Raw genomic sequence first — 16929 nt, forward strand, 5'->3', positions numbered from 1 at the left:
AATGGGAAGGGGGGTCAAGTGGCGCCGCAATAATAAAAGGGGGGTCAAGTGGCGCCGCAAATAGAAAAAGGCTTTCTATTCTCTATATTTCCCCGCTTCGTTTTTAAAAATCGGTCGAGTCATTTTGAAAATATGAAGGATTGAAATTTGAAAAGTACTTTTTGCAAAAAAACGCATAAATTGAATTAATTAAAAAAAATTTAACTTATTAATGAATCGAATGCTGAAAATGTTGCCCGTCAACCTCCATACAGTAATACAAATTATCTTCAAACCGTTCTCGAACATTCTGAAGAACTTGCGGGATCACTTCGCGACAAACATCAATAATTCGTCTTCGCAGGTCTTCTAATGAGGCGGGAGGAGTGCTATATACTTTATTTTTTATGTCTCCCCATAGAAAAAGTCTACAGGAGTCAAGTCGGGTGACCGGGGAGGCCACTCAATTGCACCCCTTCGTCCTATCCACCGACCGGGAAAGTTATCGTTCAAAATTCCGCACATTTTGAGAGCAATGTGGAGGTGCACCGTCTTGTTGAAATATTAGTTCCGCTTCAACGTATCCAGGATTGTTCTTTGAGAATGTTCCAGGATGATGTCAGTTAGGGCTGGGTCGATGGTATTTTCCAGTAAATACAAGTACATATCATCTGTTAGATTTCCAGGAAGAAAAAAAGGACCGACAATAGAATTTCCAAAAATACCAACCCACACGTTCAATTTCTGAGGGTTTTGTGTGTGCACCTCGTAAAAAACCCTGGGGTTGTCCTTAGCCCAGTACCGACAGTTGTGCCGATTAACTACACCGTTCAAAAAGAAAGTACACTCATCCGAAAAACACACATTAAATAGGAAATTATTATCATTGGCCACTCGTTTACTCATAGTTTCACAAAATTGCAAGCGACGATCAAAATCGTCTTCGTTGAGTTCTTGTACCAACTGAATTTTGTACGGATGGAAGTTGTGTTTTTTTAATATCCTTTGGACACTTGTACGATTCACGCCGGTCTCATTGGCAAATTTTCTTGTACTCAGCGTACTATCCATGGCAACTTGGCCCAATATGAATACCTCCATATCTTCATTTACTACAGAATTTTCCCGCTGCCTCTTTTTATTCATAACAAAACCAGTTTTTTGCTACTAACTCGCGAATAATTTTGCCATAAACCTGTTTGTCAGGATGGCGTTCATTGAATATCTGCGCAACCCGATTGCCACATTCATTATTTTTAAAATTTAGTTCGATTATTCCCACTTTTTCTGCAAGTGAGTACACCATAATTGTTAAAAAGTTTAACGATACTGAGAAGAACTTCAACGCACAAGTCACAGAACAGCTATCTAGCAACTACCCCACCTGATCGTTCAGCCTTGTGGCAAGTGAAAAAATGCGTAAACATCTAGAAATAATAAGAAAAAACAACAAATTGGTTTAAGGAATTTATTCTTACCATTTACTCTGATAAATGTTTAAATAAACTTTTCAAATTTCAATCCTTCATATTTTCTCAATGACCCGACCGATTTTCAAAAACGAAGCGGGAAGGTATAGATAATAGAAAGCCCTTTTCATTGCGGTACCACTTGACCCCCCTTCCCATTTGAAAAAAATTGGGGGATGACACCCCCGCTCAGAGGGTTGAAGATTTTGCAATCATTTTTGGGGCAAAAGTTGTCCCCCTCACAAACAAAATTGACGTGTTTTTGAATTTTCTGAAAAAAAATTACCCTGGCCGTTATGCCTTGCGGAACGTTTTCGATGGGCCACCCTGTATGACATTCGAACAATTTAATTTCTGTAATAGATAGCTACATATCTTCACTTTATAGCACAGTGATTGTGGTAATCACTAAATTTGACGTTTAAATTGTACACATATTTTTGACAGAATTTTTTTTCGTCCAAAAATTTTAATTTTTTTTTCTCAAAAACGGTTAATGTTAGGTATAGAGTGTTTATATCAAAATTCATAAAATATTACAGAGAATTTAAATATGTAATAAAAAATGGGGGCACCCATTTAAAATAAGAAAGTTGCTGTCAACTTCCGGTATTTCCGCAAGTGCCGCCACATTAAAAATATTTTTAATCGATAGATCTTGTTGTAAAACAATGATGTGCAAAAAATCTCCGATCTAGATGTTGTAGTTCTCTAGAAATTTCTAATGCACGCTCAGCCTGGGACACCCTGTATGCTCACGAGCCGCCACTGGCGAGACCGCGTATTTATGACAACAATAAATCATTACTAATACTAATGTTATCAAATACGTTCAAAATCTAATCGATTTTTTAAGACGGCTTCCTTGCGAATTCAACGACATTACAGTACAATTGAAATGTAAACGCGATTCACTCTACATTTGTTGTTCGATCCGTCTACAGTTTTGCGCTATCTCTACTCGTGTAACAGACGGGTTAGTCGGCACGTCTGAGATTTGCAAATAATCGGAAAGAGAATGACAGAAGAAACCGGTCAAGAAGTGAAGTTATTCACGCTAGCCGAAGTTAAAATTCACAATGGAAAAGATGACCCGGCCACCTGGATTATCTATAAGGATATTGTTTATGATGTGACATCGTATTTAGACGACGTAAGTTTTCTTTTGCTTTAAAATTAACCTTCTGTTACTCGCGCTTTGTTTTTCTACGTAAGTAATCGTCTGGGGGTATTTTAATACCCCAATTCATTTTTAATGAGAAAATTTTTAAAATCCAATAAAATAAAAAGAAATAAAAAAATACGACATCAAATTTTTTAAAAAATTGGATGTCGTATGTCGTTTGGGTAATTACGTAAAAGATATCCATTTATTTAAATTATAACAATTATTGTTAACGATTCTTCAAAAAAATTCATCTCTTTATTTCGCCACTTGCAATGCAGGAAAATCTACAAAATAAAATACTTATTTTTTTGTAAACACCGCTGCTGCCTTAATCCAACGTAGACCAATTTATCAGCAGTATCCCAACAAGCAAAATTTATTGCTGGAACATTGCCAAAACTTCGCAAAGCAAGGTGTAACATTGCTTTTTTCGTTGTAGGGAGGTTTATGCAAGGTTTCAGGGTAGCTTAATCTTCCGCCAAATAACATTGCAGTGCAAGGTTGCATTTCACAATATTATTGAAACGTTGCTAATGTAACTTTCAAGAAAGTACTAATTTGGGATGTATTAGCAATATTGTTAATTTTACGTCAATACAATATTGGTAAAACTTACTGATCTTTTCGGCTGCTCATTAAATAAGGAATTACTCAACTCTGACCTCCGAGTCGAATTTCTAAAAAAAATCTTAAAATTGAATGTCTGAAATAATACAAAATATATAGGTACAGTATAAACATTATTTTATATTTCTTATTCAAAAATACAAAAGGAAAGTATAACAATAAATGTATGTAGAAGGAAAAGCAAACTTATATATTTTAATTTTTTGGATCTTTAATATTTTGTCTTCGCATGAATTGTCTTATTCATGGTTTCAAATTCCTCTTCGGTAAAGTTTTGAAATCTATTCTAAAGTAGTAAAAATAAAAACAATCAGTTGTAATAAACAAAGCAATGAGAAACTTACCTCTTGTAACAGTAGTCTTTGAGGCCCCTTTATGTCCTTATTTTAAAAATTTGAAATGATTATAACATCATTAAAAAAATATTATTGAGAATAATTAATACTGAATATTATTTGTGATTTTATCATTAGATTGATATATTCGTATCCTGATTTTATCTACTTCAATTTTCAGTTGGCTAAATGCTAACCTAAAACATAAAATTTAGCTTAAAAACAAACTAAACTAAACAAAATTTGTTTATTGGCTAAGTATTATTAAAATACACATAATAATAAAATTATACTTACATTTACATTCATTAAAATCTCATTTGAAAAGCATAAAATGTGATACCAAAAACGTAAAAAAACAAATGCGTTAACCTAACCTAACTTCTTATACCGTATGATCGAAAAAAAAAGACGTCAGCGATGGCTATGAAAAGAAAATCGCTGTCATTTTATATGGGGAATGTCATCGATATTCTTTTTCAAGTCAACTATACGCCGTTTTTTTCGATCCTATGGTATATTTGTTATATTATTAATTAATATTAACTTGCGCGGATCTTTCATTTTAATCTTTGTTGCAATGTTGCAGAAAAAACGTTTTAATCACCATTCAAAAACAATGTTTCTGTATCAAGGTTTCATCAATCACGACACAACGTTTAGAAATCAACATTATAAAGCAAACTGTTTGGGGATTGACTGCAATGTTGCAAATGTAATGTGAGGTTTTTTGCTTGGTGGGTATGTTACTAATAAAACAAATTTGCCTGACGGACAAAAAATGGGTAACGTTAACTATGTCTTACCGTGCCCCCTTTTTTGAGTTATAACTCATCATACATGGGGACCTTCCTGTTGTAGGGAGACAGGGTATTTCCTCGACAATAACTGTTCATCCTCCGAGAAGTGGACATCTTACGAGGGTATACACTAGCTAGGGTGATCCAAAAAAACTCCATAAATCCATAAATATTATTGAAAATGAGGAAAAATTGGAAAATTGATATATGTTTATTACTGAAAATTATCGCAATAATATATCGAAAGTTATCAAAGCAGGTGATTGCTTATCTGAATTTTTTTTTAATATGCATCGTCACGGTCTATAACAAATTTGATTTCAAAAAACACCTATAACTTAACAAATCTAAAGCAACTACAATATACAGGGTACAAATGAATAGGTGCAAAAAAAATCAATTATTATATGTTTGTCACAAAATTTTAACGGTTTGTTATATGGCATGGGTGTCTGTTATGGATTATATCGATATTCCAAAACTAAAAAAAAAATAAAGCAGTTATTTTTAATTTTTTTCTAGTTTTTGTCCGATGGGGACCGAATTTTTTAATTCTGATTATCATGGCTAGTTATGATCCGTTAATTACTAATTTTCCTATAGAACACAGCATTTTAAAATAACGTTGAATTTTGTTTCCATTAAAAGTAGCATAACTTTGAAAAGGTTTACGAACAAAAAATTTTACTTCGCGGATTCTTGTAGAGCATAAAATTTCCTAAAAATCTATCTCAGAGTAATCTAGTTTATTTTTACTAAATATAAAAAATTTTAATCAATAAAGACTAAAACTGATTGATTTTTGGTTGAAAATTGATTTTTTTCACTTTTCAAAGCTTTCACATATACGAATTATTGAATTGAAAAAAATACTCTCATATAGATGTTTTAGTAAATTTTATGGTATACAAGAATCCGCGATGTAAATTTTTTTATCGTAAACCATTTCAAAGTAATGGTACTTTTAATGGAAAAAGATTTTTTTACGTGTTATTTAAAGGGAAAACTTGGAATGTTCAAGGACACCTTTTAAAAGTGAGCTAAAAACCATGCTTTCCGGGGATATTTTTTTCTCGGTGATTAGATTCATTTTAACCCATAAATTACATAAGTTAGTTTTTTTGGCTCACCCTAGTATACACTCTTCCAAGGTTGGGGTTTGGCCATCCGTGCCCTTCATATTCGAGGAGCTTATCTCCGGTTGAGCTTCTCTTGAAATGGAGGCTGGAGGATATGTCTCCATTTTATCCACCACTTTAACTGGGTGTCTCTTTAGCCCTGATACCGGTGTTCTCTTAGATCTATACTAGAACATATATCTCTATTGTTTAAGAGGTTAATTCCTATTGTGAGGACCTGGGTATGACTTTCCTCCCTCGAGTTTATGACTCGCCACACAAAACACATACACAAGAAGAAGTGCGAGCGCCTTGCTAAATATTGGAAAGTGAAATTGACGTTTAAATTTGACACTGCTGACAAGTCTACTGCTACTAGCGCCCCCAATTTCGCTTGTAGGAACTACGGACTAGATTGTCACGCATGGCGGGAAGTTTAAAAAAATAAAAAATTTTAATTCTTCATTTATTTTTAATTATGACATACATAAAAACACAAGAAATACACCATTTTTTAAAAATATGTTTAATATCAATATCAAATATACAACAGAAATTAATTTCACAACAATAAATTAATAAAATTAAAAGAATAATGTTACAAGTAGATCAAGAGACAAAATTAATTATAACAAAACTGAAAAAAATGGCGTCATAGATGGCTTAGAAATGAAGATATATATCATAATTTTGAAAGTAAAATTATATGGGAAATGTCATCGATCATCATTTTTAAGTCAACTGGACGATTATTTCAAACATACAAGCTGAGTTCGTTCATAGTGCTCTGCGAAATCTAGATAAACAAAGAATAATAAATTAAAAGTATTCCAGGGGAAACGAGAGGAAAAACCTGTATCGTCTCTGATATCTGTCAGGGTATTGTTGAAAGTGTCATCTTTTTGCTCGAAGTTTTCAGGTCGATCAAAAAGATGACATTTACAACAATACTTTGCCGTAACTTTCACAAATATCAGAGAGAGTACAGGTATTGCCTCTCTTTTCCTCTGGGATAGTTTATATCTGTTGTTCTTTGTTTATCTATATTTCTCAGAGTGCCGAACACGACTACACTATATAATTTCAATATCCTAGAGAGTACAGGTATTGCCTCTCTTTTCCTCTGGGATACTTTATATCTGTTGTTCTTTGTTTATCTATATTTCTCGAGTGCCGACAGTATATAATTTCAATATCCTAAGTGGAAAGAAAAAAGGTCACCTTTCTGTTTTGTACTATGGTCCCTTTCTTCCGATGGCTCATCTCGTTGATATTTAGGAAGGTATCCATAAAATATATATTTTACTATCGGTCCTGGGATGAAAAAATATAAAATTCAATTTGATTTGATGATCCTTTTCTGTCACCTAAATCAGGAGAATAACAATGAGCATGTTAATATGAAAAAAAAATTTATCAACACTTACCTACACGTTAGTCCGAGAAGTTTTATCAACAACCTATATTTGCCTAAATAATTTATGTATTAAATTTGCAAAGCAAACTGCAGCTTGTAAACAAAAGAAATAAAATGGCGACAAGTCAACGTCAACGACCCGACAAGGAGAAAAGTGGTGTTCGAATAACAAATTATGGGTCACCAAAAATTGTTTTTGTCTCCTTTCAACGCACACTTTAGAAAGAAAAAGAGATGAACTGTAATACTGAAAGAACGTCAAGGTTTTATCTGTCACTCTTGTCAATAATTTATCGGTAAGGAAGATTCCTAGAAAATCGCTTGTAGTCAAGTTTTCAACCATTGCCAGTTCTCCCATAAGAAGTGTCATCCACCTGACTCGCCACCTCGATGTCCTTACATTGGAGTTCTGGCAAAGCTGGCGATACACCGCAGGGCGCAGGGGATAGTATGTCCACTTCTACAGAGTCCTGTATGTAGAAGTAAGGGTGACGAGAATACAATGGGTTGCTCCCTGGTGCCACAAGATTGGGACCAGTAAAGGTTAGCCTTCTATCTAGCCACGCATTCCTTTAACTTGGTCTCACCATCGTAGGATTTAGGTTTTTGGTGAGGTTGTCTCCTTGGTCCGGGCGATTAAGCCAAGATACATGATCACAGACAGAGTAGAGTGTGCGTGGTATGACTGACAGGGTAATCCCATCCGACATCGATATACGTCTTGGTGCAATTCCCTGGTCACGACACCACAGCCAGGGACATGGCAGTGAGATGCTTGTTAGACCTAGCTAGAGTGCCAGAGGGGATTCCGCTAGCACCTGACTAAGAGCTTCCCCACCAACGACAAGATCTCACATCTCGTAGAGGAAGAAATACAGTATGTCGCGAATGTGGGCAATTCGACTAGAATATGTTCAAGACAGTAATACTTCTAGTTATATTGGAACTAGATATAATGTAGAGTGTGCTAAACAATGTATGCCTATTGAATAGCGTATATTAGTAGTGTGTTATTTAAAACATATATGATAAATTTTAGTTCATAGAGGCCAAGAAAGTTTAATTTAATATTTTCTTAGACGACTGGATATGATATACAGGGTGGTCCGAATTGTATTCCGGAAACTTCGGCAGCATATTATGCAGATAAAAATAAGTAAAAAAGTTCGTATAAATGTATGTCCTAAAATGCTTAGTTTCGGAGATACAGGGTGTAGAAGTTTCATTTTTATTTCGATTTTTTTCAAATAATTTATGAGGTAACGTCAATATTTGGATGAAAATTGGTGTCTGGGAGTTTTTTGACATCGGAAATTTAATTTTGATGCCAATATGACCCCTACTTATAGAGGGCGCTACCTACGTATTTTATAACTGGTTTGAAGAGTAATAACTTTTCGTTCGTACCTGTATAAAATTACTTAGTAAAAAAATATACATTTACGAAGTGTTTTACGTAAAAAATGTCTCTTGGTAAAAATCGCTACGAGTAATGGTTCTCGAGATATTTGGAATCGAAATTAGCAATACCTATCATCATTGACATAAATTAAACGTGTTGACTAAATAGTTATTACACTGAAATCATAAATTTGAAATGTTTTTGTTTCAAAAGTTCAATAGAAATTGTTTCATCATCATTTTTTCACAAAAAAGTATATGATTAATTTAAAAAAATAAAATTTCCCAAATTTATTATTTCAGTCAAGTAACTATCTACTCTACTCAGGTGTTTATTTTTTGCCAATAATGACATGTATTGACTATTTTCATTCCAAATATCTTGAGAACGGTTGCTCGTAGCGATTTATACCAAGAGACATTTTTTACGCAAAAAGTCATGGAAATGTATCTTTTTCCACTCAATACTTTTATACAGGTCCGGACGAAAAGTTATTACACTTCAGAACAGTTTCAACACATGTAGGTGGCGCCTTCTACAAGTAGGAGTCATATTGACATCGAAATCAAATTTCCCATGTCGAAAAACTTCCAGACACTATTTTTCATCCAAATATTGACGTTACTTCATAAATTATTTGGAAAAAATCGAAATAAAAATAAAACTTCTACAACCTGTATCTCCGAAACTAAGCATTTTAGGACATACGTTTATACAAACTTTTTTACTTATTTTTATCTGCAGGATGTGCTGTCGAAGTTTCCGGAATACAGTTCGGACCACCCTGTATATAAAAGTCTCATTTTAGTAGATATTAAGTTATTTATAATTAAATTTATAAATACAGTTAGAATGAGTAAATATTGTATACCCTTGTTTAAAAATATTGTCACCAAGTTTTATTAAAGGTTATCAAAACATCGGACAAATTATCTGGAATTTGAATATGTATCATGTTTCGTCTATGATTTTATTAAAGTTACTTTTAAACCCATCTTTTGAAACTTACTTAACCATTTATACTTATTATGTAAATAGGGTGGTGACAAAAAAATGTCGATGTCCACCATTTTTATCTTGTAAGCCTCGAAAAAATCTATTCCATTTCCATATATATAGATAAAATGAACTAATTGTTAACATCGAAAATATCGAGCTGTTTAAAACATTTTTGATGAGGGACACTATTACTGGACATTGTCTAATGGACAATGAATGAGAGCCTATAGGCACAATCGTGTTGTTTTTTGTCAAGGACGATTAAAACAAAACTAAAGTTCTTCTTCTACTATAGTCCGTAACCTTTAACGATATCAAAAAAATAAAACATAAGTTAAAAAGGGATTATAGAACTTAATTTAATTTATCATTTCCAAGAAACTATATTTGGTAATAGATACCTGATATTAAATCATCTCGGCATTATCAGCGCTATAAATATTATTGAAAATGAGGAAAAATTGGAAAATTGATATGTATATGTTTATTACTGAAGATTATCGCAATAATATATCGAAAGTTATCAAAGCAGGTGATTGCTTATCTGAATTTATTTTTTTTTAATATGCATCGTCACGGTCTATAACAAATTTGATTTCAAAAAACACCTATAACTTAACAAATCTAATGCAACTACAATATACAGGGTACAAATGAATAGGTGCAAAAAAATCAATTATTATATGTTTGTCACAAAATTTTAACGGCTTTTTATATGGCATGGGTGTCTGTTATGGATCATATCGATATTCGAAAACTAGAAAAAAAAAATAAAGCAGTTATTTTTAATTTTTTTCTAGTTTTTGTCCGATGGGGACCGAATTTTTGGATTCTGGTTATCATGGCTAGTTATGATCCGTTAATTACTAATTTTCCTATAGAACACAGCATTTTAAAATACATTATTATTATATTTAATACAGCATTATAAATAAGAAAAAGTTCTTCTTCTTCTTAGGCCGCCGTCTCCCTTCGGAGGTTGGCGATCCAACTGGCTATAATGGTGCGTGAAAATTTCGATCGATGTCCTTCCGAACAACGACGCAGATCCTTAAGCCAGGAGTTTTGCCTTCTTCCCACTGATCTCCTGCCCTCAATTTTGCCCTCGATGACCAGTCTAAGAATCTCGTATCGATGACCCCCCATGATGTGACCGACGCGACGTACTGTAACTTCCTTCTCTTCACTGTTACTAGGAGCTCTTTATATTTACCCATTCGCCTGAGTTTTTCCTCATTTGTTACTCTATCCATCCAGGATATACGCAGCATACGACGATACAAGTACATCTCAAAAGCGTTAATGCGGTTTTCCAATGTCTGATTGAGGGTCCAACTCTCAGAGCTGTAGAAAAATACTGGAAAGATGTAGCAGATCGTAGCATATGTATGCGCAGTTCGAGGCTTAGATCTCGGCTCGAGAAGAGCGTTTTTATGGAAGCAAAAGTACGTCTGGCCTGTTCGATCTTCTCTAAAATTTCAATTTTGGAGTCCCAAGCGTCGTTAACTAGGGCTCCTAGATACTTTATGGACGATACTTGTTCTACCAACTTGTTGTTAATTCTGAGGACAGTCTTTCCCGGTGTTTTGGAAAATACAACAAGTTTAGTTTTGTTAACATTGATGTGTAATCCGTACTGCATGCTATGTTCAACGATGTAGTCCATCGTGTTCTGAAGGTGTAGAATGTTGCCAGCCAGTACGACCGTATCATCTGCGAAGCGAATATTGTAGATCAGGGTACCATTGATTTTGATACCATCCTCAACGCTCTCTAGTGCCTCACGGAATACCGCCTCGGAGTAGATGTTGAAAAGGAGTGGGGATAATACACACCCCTGCCTGACGCCCTTCCTAATTGCTACTTGATCAGATGTTCCGCCATCCGCCCTGATCTCTGCAGTCTGGTTCCAGTATAACTGGTGAAAATGCGCAGATCCCCCTCATCCACACCGGTGGTTCTAAGAATCTGGGCAAATTTTTGGTGCGACACAGAGTCAAAGGCCTTTCTATAATCTATAAAGTAGGCATATATATCGACGTTCATGTCCCTGCATCGCTGTGTAATAACGTTCAGTGTAAAAAGCGCCTCGCGCGTGCCGACTCCATTCCTAAATCCAAATTGTGTATCCCCAACCTGTCCTTCGCATCTGTTGTATATACGGGTATGAATTATGCGGAGGAATACTTTGAGGACATGCGACATCAGGCTGATTAACCGGTGGTCATGGCATTGAGAAGCGTTTGGTTTTTTGGGTAATGGGATAAAAGTGGATTTTAGCCAATCAGTGGGTATCTTGCCGGCCTTGTATATCGAATTAAACAGTTCTGTAAGAATCTTAAGACCCCTATCATCTGCATCGGCGATTAGCTTTAGGGTTTCCGCGTGGATCTGGTCTGGTCCTACTGCATTGTTTTTCTTCTAAAGATCTATAGCGTGTTTGACTTCTTCCTTTGTAATATCAGTGGGTGGTTGATCGGGCCGTGTATCTGCGTATAGCAACTCAACATACTCCTTCCACCGATCGAGCTTTTCCTCGCCGCCTATCAAGATTCTTGTTAGCATCTCTCAGAATACCTCGACACTGTTTATGTATAGGAAAAAGTTAGCATCCAATTATTTTATTAACTGTTGGAATTACGTAATCGGTCCAACGAGTCAGAGTTGATTTGGACAGACACCAAAAAAATAACGGAAAATATAGAATTAAGAATTAAAATTTCAGAAAATCACTGTCACTGTCAGCTGATCTTCTTGTTGGACACGTTGACTTTATAGACAACTTTATATAAATTTGCTTTTATGTTTGAAGCTAAATAAAATAAAGAAAACAAAAGTACCTATCCATTTGACATAGTTGATATTATATTTTTATAGTCTAGAATTTAATTATTACTGATTTGAATTATATTTTTTATGAGCACCATATACCGCATGATCCAAAAAAGCGGCTTTTCAGGTCAAAAGATGACATATGATATGTCATTCTATTCAGAGTGTCATTTTCTCTCGAATAAAGTAAAAAATACCGAGGGTGCTATTTAAAAATCAAAAGTTGTAGTCATTTCCGTTGAAACAGGAAGTGACCAAAAACAATTGAATACGTCAATCAATCCTAATTTATGTCAAATACTAACATACCAAATCTCGTTTTTATCTGAAATAATAAAGAGGGGGTGAGCCGTTTTTGAGACGCACCTGGAATAAAATGACAGCGTTTTTGGTTTCATAGCCATTCGCTGACACCGATTTTTCTTAATCATATTGTACAATAATTAATCAATCATAGAAAAATCTGTAATTAATTTTTTAAAACATAAATTGGCATAAAATGAATCTATGCCAAAAAAATAATTAATTTACTTATCCTCTCCAAATGAAAATATTTAAAATATTTCAAAAACCGTAAAGCTTAGATATAGAACAATAAATTATATCTTAAAAAGATTGTAATAACTGGATTATGCAAAAAATCCTGTATAATAAACAATTCTCAGTATTAAAAATGCAGATCTATGTCCAAAATAAATACCAAACAGATGTGATATCAAAATAAAAATAATAAACAATGCATTAGAATTAAAGACAAAAACATTCTTGAAAACATACATTAGGAAAATTCGATGAACCGTGAATACGATTTAAAAATTCCCCGTCTGCTGCGATGCTTTATACATATTTAATCAATTAGTGGTAATTCACAGTAACATTGACTTTTTCTCTCTTTGTATGAAGACCTTGCTTATTATAAGAAGGTACCTGTTATAATATACAGGGTGCGTCGGGCGCCTCCTAAAATAAAAGATTTGAGAATTTTGTTTAAGTGCAAACCTAAAGCATGTACCAGAATGAATTTCTGGAAAATATTTTAACATCTATAGGGTGACTCAAAAAAGTGTGAGTGGATCTGGATGATTTTTTTAAATGGAACACCCTGTATATTATTGCATTTTTGGCTTCCCTTCAATTCACTTTACATAATCCTAAGATATGAGTAAATATATTTCGATAGTTTTAGAGATATTAAAAAATATATATCTTTCACCCTTCTTTAAAAAAATTATTAAAAATACAAGAACTGTTCTCAAATCAAAACTATATTAGATATTTACTTTAGACGGTCTGTTATTACTTTGCTATAAATATGGTTATCGTAAATCATACAGGATGTTCAATATTCTACGACAAACTTTCTAAAATATAAAATAATTTTTCTTGGTTTTTTTAAACGGAACACCCTGTACTTTTTTTTCAGATGGAGAATTAAAAAATCAATATTTTTTGCATTTAAAGTATTTTAAAATTTTAAATAGTTTTGCAGATATACACGCAGTATTATTTCATATGGCGCTTTCAATGGTAAAATACGAGAGAAAAATCATTGGGTGACTGATAAAAATTTACTGTAGAAAATGCGATATGAAATATAAAACCGCGAATATGTGCAAAACCGTTAAACATTTTGAAATACTGTAATCATAAAAAATGTTCATTTTTTAATGCTCCATCTATTGAGAAAATAATATACAGGATGTTCCATTTAAAAAAAAACGAAGAAAAATTATTTTGTATTTTCGAAAGTTTGGCGTAGAATTTTAAACATTCTGTATGATTTATGATTACCATATATTTATAGCAAAGTAAGTACAGACCATCTAAAGTAAACGCCTAATATAGTTTGGATTTCAGGACAGTTCTAATAATTTTGTTAAGAAAGGCTGAAAAATATATAATTTTTATTTATTAATATCTCTGAAATTATCGAAATAAATTGATCTGAAAAGAAGCCAAAAATGCAATAATATACCGGGTGTTCAATTTAAAAAAAATCATCCCGATCCACTCACATCACTTCTGTGAGTCACCCTATAGAAGTTAAAATATTTTCCTGAACTACATCCTAATACATACTTTGGGTTTGCACTAAGAAAAAATTCCCAAGTCTTTTATTCTACAGATGCCCGACGCACTATTACCGGACCCTGTATAAGGCTAATATAATCTTTATTCATCACAATTTCATTCGGAAAGTGCACTGAGATTAAAAATCAAACTTTTTTAAAATTATCCTTCTAGTATTTTTAATTGTTGAGAAACATGCTTAGTAACATGTTGACCAGCCAACACACATTATACAACTCAGCAACATGTTAAAAAACCAACACACAAACTAGGAAACTTGTTGAAAACTACATTCACCAAAATATTGCCCAACACACTCCCTGGTGAGTAGGTTGCTTAAATTTCTTCCCATTGCAAAAAAAATATATAAAATCTATTTTTATACCAATATTCCAAAAAAAATTGTGTTCAGAAATATTTAATAAATGACAAGAATCCCATTTAAAAAGATGACATGACATACTAGAATATATGTAATTACGACAGTATATTTTACTTAATTTTACGGAAAAATGCGTACTTAATAAAGGAAATAAGATAAGTACTATAGAAAGATATAAATCACCAATAGATAATGGTAAATGAGAATTCCTAAAAGTAATTCCATGCATTCCTTTAACTGATAATGATTTAGCAAAATTTGTTATGATGAATAATTTCTATCAAAATACTCTAATCTGTGAATTATGCAGTAACCCCAAACTTCTTACAAACCTTATGATCATTTTTGGGGAAGCTCCCTCATCTCACTGAGCGTTAAATTTACCCTTTTAAGGTATAGTCTTTTCAAAAATAATGTGTCACAGATACATATAAATGATAAAAGTTGTTACCGCTATAATTTTGCAATAGTCCCCAATATCTATCATCTTCGCTTAAATTCGTATTCAGTTCATACCTCAAGTTAGTATATTTGGTCAACTTAATGTATTTGGTCGTATCTTTTTAGATTAACTTATTTTATCAACCTCTAGAATAGCCTATTATGCTCTTTTTGAGTCACATCTTCGTTATGCCCTTCCATTCTGGGGTATACTTGCTGCGCAACAAAATTTGATCGCATTTTCAAACTTCAAAAGAGAGAGAAACTTAACCTTCAGTTGCAGATTGTAAATTGTATGGGATCACCGCGGCCTTATTATAGATCTGTTGTGTCCCCCTTTCTTGAGTAATAACTCATCATACATTACAGCTTACATTACAGCTGACCAAATAGCCAACCACGTAGCTAATTTGTTTAGAGCTAAAAAGGACAAACAACATTCAATCACAATTAAGAAGGAATTTAAAGCTCTAAAAAAATCATCTACTACACAGGAACAATTCTCTGGCAAATTCACCGTTGATGAAGTGACAAGGGCCTTACAGCTCATGAAGAATGGCAAGTCACGTGGAGAGGCAAGATTCTATACAAATATTATTCAATCCGAGCAGTTGCCAAAGGAATTCAAGAGATCGAAAATGATTTCTTTTCTTAAGCCAGGTAAGCCTGCTGACTTGGCCGAAAGCTAGAGACCAGTTGCCTTGCTAAGTGTTTCTTACAAACTTTTAGAACGTCTAATTTACAACCGAATATGTCCAATAATATTAGAGGCCCTACCAATAGAACAGGCCGGATTCCGACCTGGTCGTAACTGCGAGGATCAAGTGCTTGCGTTGACTACATTTATTGAGAGAGGCTTTGAAGAGCGTAGCAAGACTGGTGCAGTCTTCATAGATCTTACTGCTGCTTACGATACGGTTTGGAGAGAGGGGTTAATGTACAAGTTCCTGAATATTACAAGATGCAGTAAGCTAACATCATTGGTAAACTGCATGCTTTCCAACAGGATACTTCAAATATCTTTTGGAACTACATTAAGCAAACCGAAATTGCTCAATAATGGTCTCCCTCAGGGATCAGTTTTGGCGCCTCTACTTTTCAACTTGTACGTAGCTGACTTACCTTTTACATCAAGTCGTAAATTTATGTATGCTGATGACTTAGCCCTTGCAAAACAACATACCTGCATGGCAGACTTAGAGATTACTTTGTCCGATGATCTGAAGATGACATCAAGATACTTTCAAAGATGGCGACTCATACCAAGTATTACGAAGACTGAGACATGTTGTTTTCACCTTAACAATCGTCTGGCATCGACGAATTTAAATATTATTTTTAACGATAACATTTTACGCCACAATCATCATCCTAAGTACCTCGGAATTACATTGGACCGCACTCTCTCTTTTAACAAACATTTAACCAACCTCGCAGCGAAGTTAAGGACTCGTAACAATATTCTATATAAACTAGCGAGGTCGACCTGGGGCGCCGAAGCGTCAACATTACGCACGTCAGCACATAGTCTGGTCTTTTCTACAACCGAATATTGTGCATCAGTTGGCTAAACAGTCCTTATGTTAGTAAAGTAGATACCGTTCTCAACCAAACAATGAGAATTATTACAGGTTCTATCAAATCTACCCCTATCGAATGGCTACTAGTATTGTCTCATATAGAACCACCGAAAATCCGTAGGCAGCAAATATTACTGCGAGAATATAAAAAGAATATACAAATACAAAATCTTGATTTACCAATCCATCAAGACGTAATAAGATTCAACCGGTTAAAATCTAGAAATCCACCTGTTAAAACAGCCCAAGAGCTTATTACTGATGACTTTAACGGACATCACGAATGGATCTCGAACTAGCAGAGCAGTGT

General features: G+C 33.9%; 1 protein-coding gene across 1 annotated transcript in view; it reads left to right on the forward strand.

Moving 5' to 3' along the window:
* The first annotated feature begins 2314 nt into the window (after window positions 1-2314).
* The window catches only part of LOC115890894 (cytochrome b5-like), a 30941-nt gene continuing 16326 nt past the window's right edge, over window positions 2315-16929 (forward strand). Inside the window, exon 1 of the mRNA XM_030911245.1 lies at window positions 2315-2601. Coding sequence (XP_030767105.1) covers window positions 2467-2601 — 135 coding nt within the window. The 5' untranslated portion in view covers window positions 2315-2466. The remainder of the gene's footprint in view (window positions 2602-16929) is intronic.

Source organism: Sitophilus oryzae, unplaced genomic scaffold (assembly GCF_002938485.1).
Source record: "Sitophilus oryzae breed Bouriz unplaced genomic scaffold, Soryzae_2.0 scaffold_937_pilon_pilon, whole genome shotgun sequence".
NCBI classification, from domain to species: domain Eukaryota; kingdom Metazoa; phylum Arthropoda; class Insecta; order Coleoptera; family Curculionidae; genus Sitophilus; species Sitophilus oryzae.